Source organism: Ruditapes philippinarum, unplaced genomic scaffold, assembly GCF_026571515.1.
Source record: "Ruditapes philippinarum isolate M1 unplaced genomic scaffold, ASM2657151v2 ctg21801_1_1_1_1, whole genome shotgun sequence".
Classification (NCBI taxonomy): Eukaryota; Metazoa; Mollusca; class Bivalvia; order Venerida; family Veneridae; genus Ruditapes; species Ruditapes philippinarum.
Genome location: NW_026862724.1, coordinates 12,481 through 21,815, shown reverse-complemented (window position 1 = coordinate 21,815; position 9,335 = coordinate 12,481). Strand labels below are relative to the sequence as shown.

Below are 9,335 nucleotides of genomic sequence, written 5' to 3'. Positions count from 1 at the left end.
TTTAAGGGTTTACTATAAAATTTAAAAACAAAAGTAAATTTAATTCTATAGGATTAATTATAAAATATAAACATATAGTTATACTAAGTTGTCAAAACTTTATCCAAGACCACTTGTAAAAATATTGTGTTAAAAAAAAAAAAAAAGCTCTAAGTAAGAGTATCATAAAGGTCTGTTTGTTGTTAAAGTTTAACTATTTAAATTGTATGAACAATAATATAACAAATTTTGAATTAATGTGATTTAACTTTAAATTACGTCTTTCTATGGTTAAAAGTTGAAGTACAACTAAGATATAAAATCATTTTGTTTTACTTATAAGTGTTATCATTTAAGTATGGCTGAGGGAAATTTACCGATATATAATTCAGAAAGTAGATATGGTCAGTACCGTGTGATAGATACTTCGGGGTTCGATGCTCAGAATACGTCACGCACGAGAACTTTAACTTTAAACACGCCTACATGTACTCCCGATATAAGGTCTTTTCATGAAACGGAAGGACAAGTTAACACGCATTCTTCACCTAGGTATAGGGAAATTTTCCATAATACTTCTTATGGGTCTGATTCATTTCTTGGTTCCCCTACTTTTAGACAAGAGTTTAGTACTCCGAAAGTAAGATTTAGTTCACACTCCCCTACTGTTCGGGGTGATACAAATGAAGGATTATTACGTATTGGTGATAGTCATAGCTTACCCTTGTATACAGGAAGTGCTCGAGATGACTTAGATACGTCTATCCCGGGGGTTAAAGGGACTGATTTTGATAAAAAGCCAGTGCTTTCCCCTTTAAAAACTGATTATACTGTTCCTAATGTAACAGTTAGACATTATAGCTATATGAAGAGTTCACCCTCTTTAGTGACAAAGCGTAACATTAGTAGCGTTACGTCACCGGTTATGGTTAATACATGCCAGACACCAGTGCCTCATACTTTATCGAACCATTATTCGCAAAGTGTAGGTTTTCCGAGTAATTTATCTCGAGGAAACGCATTTATGCCTAGAACTTATAGTGCTCCGATTAACACTATGCACTCGGGTATTACAAATACTCGGCCATCTTCGGTTATGAATATAAGTCCCGATCATTTCGATGGTACTACTAGTGAATGGTCCGATTATATTATTCATTTTGAGCAAGTAGCCAACTGGAATAGTTGGGATGATCAACAAAAAGCATGCATGTTAACAATTAATTTGCGGGGGGAAGCACAGCGATTACTGTCTACATTACACCCTTCTCAACTTGCAAGTTATTCGGAAATTAAACGTGTGCTAACGCAAAGATTTAGTCCACATGAACGTGAAGTTGCCTTTCGCTGTGAATTCCGTAATCGGAAGAGAAGCAAGGGTGAATCCGTTTCGGACTATGGTTATGCACTACGCAGATTAGCTCAAAAAGCATTTCCTTTAATGCACAGTGATGCTTTAGAAACATGTATTATTGACCAATATATTCATGGATTAGGTCCTTTTGAATTAAGAAAGCACGTACAATTTACACATCCTATTACTTTGGATCACGCAATTAGTGCTGCCGTAGACTTTATGTCATTACAGGGTTCGGTAGATAAAATGACAAAACCATTAGATGATGAAAGGGAGTTAACTCGTCCATTGAATGCTATTTCGTCAACATCAGTTGCGTCCCTTAGACCTACAAATTTAAAGACTGATTGTAGTTTAGACGAATTAAAGCAAATGATGTCTTCTCTTTTTTATCAAAAGTTTGAGCAAAAATTTCAAGAAATGACTGATTCTTACAACAAGAAAACATATGGAACTCAATTTAGGCCAAATAATTCCTCGAGATTTTATCAAAACACTGGTATTGATAGGCCTTCAATGAGACGCAGTAATAGCCCTATGCGTAACTATGGTAACGCGTACCCCCACTACCAAGGTGTAAATCATAAATATGGTTCTACTACAAACACCAATTATAACTCCCAGTCTAGAAATCATCAAAATATGACACAGGGAAATTCTTTTTATGAGAAACCTAACTTTAAAGACATACAGTGTACTTACTGTCATAAAAAAGGTCACATTGAGAGCCGTTGTTATGCTAAAAGAAATGCTTTGAATCAGGGAAACTAGGTCAGACTGAGGTTGAGGCCAAAACGTCAGTCAGTTCTCAATTGGTTAGGCCTATAGAATTTCAAAATGTACATATTAATAGTGAACCTCGTACACTTGTTTGTACTTCGTCTCAATCTAAGGTAGATAACATTCTTACCAAAGTTTCTTTGCCTGAAATGACGTATAGTTCAAATTTGAATTATAAAAACAAATCTAATAAACAGTGTATTCCAGAAATTATAGTTACACCCCCTCCAAATGATGTTAAAAATGACCAAAAGCTTGTTTCTTTAGAAATTCCTAGTAAAATTGAGGGTCAAGAAGTAGTACAACCCAAACCGGAAGTTATGGGTCATAAAGTATATCGTTCTCAAAACGAAAGTGAAAGTAGACCTTTAGCTTTCAAAACTGAAAGTTGTCAAAAATCTGTCATTTCAGACCAAAACTTAATCAAAAATAACTCTGGGAAAAGTGAATTAGTTTCAGAACTTAAAAATGTTGACAAAACTTCTTGTTATTATGCAAAAGTAGATTTAGGTTCTCTTAAAGGAGGGATGCTAATTGATACTGGAAGCCCAGTTTCTATTTTGTCAAGTTCATGTTATAAAAGGCTTCAAAACAAACCCAATTTAGTCTTTACTAATATGCATTTGTCTACTGCTAATGGAGCAAAATTACAAACTGCCGGGAAATGTGTATTAAACTTTGAAATAGAGCATATTTCTTTCTCTTTCGTATTTGTTGTAGCTGACATAGAAGAGAAAATTGGCATATTAGGCATTGATTTCTTTGAGAATTATAATGCAAGTCTTCAAATATATAAACGTATGCTAAAAACAAGATTAGGAAAAGTAAGAATTCATAACTTCAATACTAGAATATGTACAATGGTACAGTTCACCGACTTACTTCCTAGGAAAGAAGCATACTTAAACAACTTAAATCATAGTAACATGAGTGTGTTAAGTCCAACGCACAAGTACTGGTTTGTTGATAAAGACGATAATGGTACAAACATGCATACATATGCATTTGTGACAAATGAAACGAAATCCTTGGGATTATTAGATTTAAACCCTACTTTAAGCCATCAGTCTTATTCAATCTTTGAGAGAACCAAGCAATTGCAAATCAAGACAAAGATAAATATGCAAGAACTGATGACATGGCTAAAAAGAGTAAAATATCACTTTAACAGGATAATCTATATCCCAGATTTAGACTTATGTACAAAATGGATTGTAAGGAAAAATACAAGGTTTAAGTTATGTAGTCTTTTAGAGCTTGTATCAAGTTTTGCTAGATAAAGATAATTAGTACTTTCTCATTTGTGGGTAAAAGGAGATGAATATGATATACATCATTTTACTTTAATTAATGAAATGCACAGTTGTATGCATTGCATAATGTGTTGATACACATAAACATAATTTGATTTTGTTAAAAGTTTTATAAATCATTGTGTTTGTAAAATCTTATTGAAAGTGAATAGAATACAAATACTTTTATTTATTCTGTTTAAGTACACTTTCAACATAGTACATCTGAAGGATTGTCATTGATTATTATACAATTTGTTTTTTGTTTTGTTTTTAAAACAAATGTTAATTTTTGTTTAATTTTTCAGACTTCATGCATATGTAAATGAGGTTGATTATCCAACACAAACACTGTATGCTTGGATTTGTGGAACATCATGGACATCCATACTCCGTCAGCTACGATGTAATACCTGTTCGATTCCTGAATGGTCTACAGAAAGACATTTAATTAACTAGCAGGATCTACAGTGTATATATAATAAAAACATTGAAATAGTGTAATGTTTTGTTTGACGGACTAATTATGTTTATTATATTTGATGTTTCATTTTAGCGTATGTTGACATTGTGTTTTGACAATGTATATTTATGATGGACGTACTTTTGTAGTTTTACGTGTTTCCAAATTAATTTTTTGTTTCAAAATTTGATAGTTTCTAAAGTAAGTGGGATTCTCGCTTTTATGAAAAAAAAAAAGAATTACTTTTTCAAATTGTACAGGATTTCTTGTTTTTTTAAGGAAGGAGGAATGTAATAGGGCTGCATTTTAGTAAACGTTCTCAGTTTTTATTGCCCTTTTCGCTTATTTTCCGTACCTTATTTGTTAGAGTTAATTTGATTGGTGCTTTCGGTTTAATTCTATATTTTTCATTGGTCGACTTGATTGAAATCATTCGATTAGTTCAGAACTTGTTATGAGTAATTTTGACCAATCAATCTTATAGTTAAGCATTGTCATGACTACCAAAAGTGTATAAATACCGGGTGAATTTCTATGTATCTTGTCTTGGGAGCTGGCCGACAGGTCAGTTCACTTCAAAGCTTTAGAGCTTTGGCACTCTTCAAAACTTAATAGTTTTGACTCTCTTTGAAATCTATATGATTTGAGAATTTAGGCAAAACTTATTAATAAATACTTAGGAATTCTTTTTAAATAAATAACTAGTTGTTGGTAGATTCTGCTTAAATATATAGTCTTATTCATACTTTTGGTAAATAAATTATACGATTGTCGTTTAAATAAGTCTATGATTATCGTTTGAATAAATCTCGTAATGTTAAATTTATAAAGTCTTGTGTTATACTTTCTTAATAAGAGTAAATTAAAGGTAGCGTCCTACACCACCATCCTAGCCACTGGTTGGCAATTAAGAGTTCAGAGAACCTGGGTAAAGTGCCGTTTAAAGATATATTTGTGATCACGTGTCGTCCGTATTGTAATTTGGCCATTTATATTTTAAGTCTGTCAAGAGCGCCACTGAGTGTTGGGCTCAAATCAGCTTGAACCACTGATAATAAACCGGCACTATTACAGTTATATGAACAAATGCATATCTACTAGACGGCGCGTACACGCGTCGTCTAATCATATTGTTCATATAAAAAAGATTGCGTAAAATTATGTAAGTTTACACGAAAAAACTAGAGATGTGTCCATAGAACACGGGTGCCCCCAACGCGCCACTGTTCTGTCAATCTTATGACTCTAGGTCAAATATTTTTTTGAAAACTAAAAATCTTATACTAAGTAAATGGCAAGAACTTTACAAATACTGAATAAATCCACAAGCAAATCCCAAGGTGCATAAGTACACATGCTGACCAACATTCTTGTAAACTTTCATGCCTACAAGTGAAATACGTTTTGAGCTAGGCATGAATAAGTTGAAAATTGCAAATTTATACTACTGTAAGTCAAGGGCAATAACTCTAACAAAACTGAAAAAATCCACATGCAAAGTCCCAGGTTCATAGCTTCACAGTGATGTGAATCATTATTCCTGTAATTTAGTGATGTTGATCATTATTCCTGTAAAGTTGGTTGATTATAACTCAAGCACTCAAGGAACAAATAACAATATAATGAAACGGTTTTAACTAAGTCAAAGGAAATAAGCGAAACCATGGGTGTAAAACTAAATATGCTGAGCAAGCTTCCCGTAAAGTTTGATGACTCTATGTCAAATCCTTTTTGAGTTACATGCGACACAAGTTGAAAATTGCAAAAATGTTCTAAGTCAAGGGCAATAACTATAAAAATACTAAATAAATCCGGACGAAAATACCCAGGTGCACAACTACACATGCTGGTCAATATTCCTGTAAAGTTTCATGACTCTATGTCAAATCCTTTTTAAGTTAAATGCGACACAAGTTGAAAATTGCAAGATTTTACTAAGTCAAAGGCAATAACTCTAATCAAAGTGCTGCAGCACTGAATGCGACGGACATGCAACCGGAGAGACATTAAGGCTTTTTTTTTAGAAAAAAAACAAAAACAAAACACAAAAGATATAACAGAGAAAATTTGTTCCATACAAGTTCGAGATTTGTAGAGCAATATATTTTATGTGTCCCAATCTGATATAATACAGATTTTCTACTTATACAGAATGAAATTTATGCCTAAAAACTCTGGTCAAACTTGTAAATCAGTGTCCTTATCGATTTAAATTATTCCAAGGAATGATATGTAAATAGAAAAAAAACTGTCAACGAAATATTTCTAAAATAAAACCATGCAAATTAACTTCAAGCATAAGTACATTATACATTTGATAATGTTATTTAGAATTGCTTCGTGTTATATCATAGTGGGCATATAGAAAATAAAATATAAGTCATTTGTATTTTTATTTCTCTTGGATATGTCTCATTAAAAATATTTTTGGTTAAAATCATCAGCAATTAAAAGTGTATTTTTTAGATTTTTTTATTTATAAGGTAAATATGTAGAGGCCAGAGCACATCGTTTTTATTTTAATTTAAATGTCACTTAAGCTGTCCTTTTCAATTTCACACTAAATTCCATTTTCAACTTGTTTGCTTCTTACAATTGTAAGTATTGCATGTAAGCAAAGTAAGTATCCGCTGGTTTATTACATGTACTCCCTAATCGCCTGCAGGTGAAGCATAATCTATTTTTAGAATAGCGAATGTTAACTCATATCGTGACCTAGAAAAATATGTAAACAAACCACAAGAATCGGAAGTAGAACTGATATTATAACTTCCTTCAATAAAGATTACCATGAAAGACTACATGGTAGTAAAGTGTTGAAAAAACTCTCTTGTTACATGCATTTTCAAAAATAGATAATTATACTAACCATTATACTGTATCTAATTTATTAATAACTGCTGAATATTCAGCTAAACACGCGGTATGAGTCACGAAAATAGTTCTTCTTTTATTAATGCGCGAGTTATTCTAGAGTCACGAAAAACTTTTGATTTGTTAATAATAATGTTTTGTATAATGTAGAAATATTTATTTCCTACTAATAATTTCTTGGAACTCAGAGCTTACACCTTTATTATAGTATAATTTGCTGTCCTACTTTTTCGACAGCTGTAAATCGTTTCGGCAGTAATTTGCGTATTGCGCAATAATACTACGGGACTACAACGTTTGTATCAATCAAATACGTTCATATTTTAACTAGGATAACTTAATTTGAAATTGAAAAGGCTAAATATGGAAGATTTTAAGATATCCCGACAAAGTATGTGAGTTTTAAAGGATCAAATTCATGTACTATTTCATGGGCTGTTATTCGGTTGAGGACACTGCGCGATTGTAGCAGACGAAATCCCATGTGTAGATGACTTAGCTCTGAACGCGCCTGAGGGCGCGTCCGTCGCAAAAATACTAAATAAATTCAGACGAAAATACCCAGGTGCACAACTACACATGCTGATCAACATTTCTGTAAAGTTTCATGACTCTAGGTCAAAATTTTAATACTTTTTAAGTTACATGCGACACAAGTTGAAAATTGCAAAATTTTACTAAGTCAAGGGCAATAACTCTAAAAATACTTTAAAAAAACCAGACGAAAATACCCAGGTGCACAACTACACATGCTGATCAACATTCCTGAAAAGTTTCATGACTCTAGGTCAAATACTTTTTTGAGTTACGGGCGACACAAAAGAGAACGGACGGACGTTCCAACTTTTTTGCTTTAGGGGTTATTTTCTTTGTTATTTTCTTTGTTTTCTTAAGGGCTACTAGCCCCTAAACCCTTTGATCACGGAATGAACCTATTGTTCTCTTTACTGTTATACAGCCCCTTAACCCAAAATGTTCGTCCTGACAGACGGACGGATGGACGGACAGACGGACAAGGGGAAATCTAAATTCCCGCCACTAAAGTGGGGGCACAAAAATGTATTACTAGTATATATTCATCATATTAGAAAAACCTCATAGTGTACGTACAAATGTGCTTGGTGGAATAAAGATGTCCGTCCGTCTGTCTTAATATTCGTAATATTATCCGAAGACTGACGGAAAGGGCTGGCAATATTTAATTGACGCCCAAATATTGGCTAAGACGCTTAAAAAGCAGACGCTTGTGCAGACAATCATAGGATATATAGTAAGATTCAGAGTCAACTCGTGCCCTGGTCAACTCGTCCTCTCGTCAACTCGTCACCTTTTTGGTCAACTCGTCCCTTGGACAACTCGTCCCCTGGTCAACTCGTCCCCTATATTTCATTATTATTTGTTTTTCATATATTCCATAAATTATTATAGACTGTTAAAATATATTATAAAATGACTGAATTGGACATATTTTGACGCTTTTTGTATGCGAGTATTTGGAGTTTTTTTTATCTAATAATAAGTATATATATGCATAATTCTGATTAAATTACATACAGAAAAAAAAACAACACGAAGACAATAAATAGCAACAACATTTACTGTATAAAAACATGTTTCATATGCAATGATAAAATATCATATAGTATGTCTTTTTTGTCAATATTATGTCATATATATTCACTTTCACTTCATTGTTTTTTGCATGCACATATTTCATTGTCTTTTTTTTTTTTGACATCTTACGACTCTTGGGGTTTATATAAAAATCCGATAGATTAAACATTAATTGAATGTTTGCAAACTTACCTGTCTTTGTAGTTTTACATCAAAGCTATATATGCACGTGCGCTTAGATAAAGATCATTAAAATTTTACGTTAAAAAAGACGTTATTTTATTAATATTTTGATATCAAATTTTACATAAAAAGAACTATTTAAAGACATTGGTTAACAACATAATAGTGACGAATAGATCGAAAGTAGGGGACGAGTTGACAATATTAGGGACGAGTTGACTCTTTGAGGACGAGTTGACCAAAAGTAGGGGACGAGTTGACCAGACGAGTTGACCAGGGGACGAGTTGACCGGATTGCTATAGTAAAACGCAGTGTTTTCACAAAATCAAAATTTTAAGATATTAGCTGGGATGTACTATAATCGTATGTTCCAGATATTAGAGATATTAATATTACACAATCAACATTGAAACATTTCATTTAATTTGTTATTTGCATTTAGTAGACCTGGAGAGACCCCGGGCCGGAAGCGACCGGACCGGAGAATAGTATATCCCTATAAATTGCCTAATATTTAGGTGCCGTACAAAAATTAAAATGTCTCGGCATTAACTTTTGAAATCACCCCTACAAAAATAATAGAATATTCTAGCCTTATATGTTTGTTTTTCATACGTTACCTTGAAAACCATCTCTTATTTTGTCTACAGGATTTATAAATATGGTTATTCATAACAGTTATTTTTAAATATAAAATAAATATTTTTCACATCCAATTTTGAAGTTTTATCAAGTATTAAAATTGAAAGCTTCCACCCCTAGCAACGGACATTGACTCGTACTCGTACTCGT

At 32.7% G+C, this 9,335-nt stretch overlaps 1 protein-coding gene across 1 annotated transcript; it reads left to right on the top strand.

Annotated features, from left to right (window-relative positions):
* Positions 1–323: 323 nt before the first annotated feature.
* On the top strand, positions 324–2,706 carry LOC132720006 (uncharacterized; the record flags this gene model as incomplete). The annotated part of the gene is given in 1 exon segment (XM_060703981.1): positions 324–2,706. A coding segment is annotated over 1 exon segment (1,770 nt). The 3' UTR covers positions 2,108–2,706.
* Positions 2,707–9,335: the final 6,629 nt, after the last annotated feature.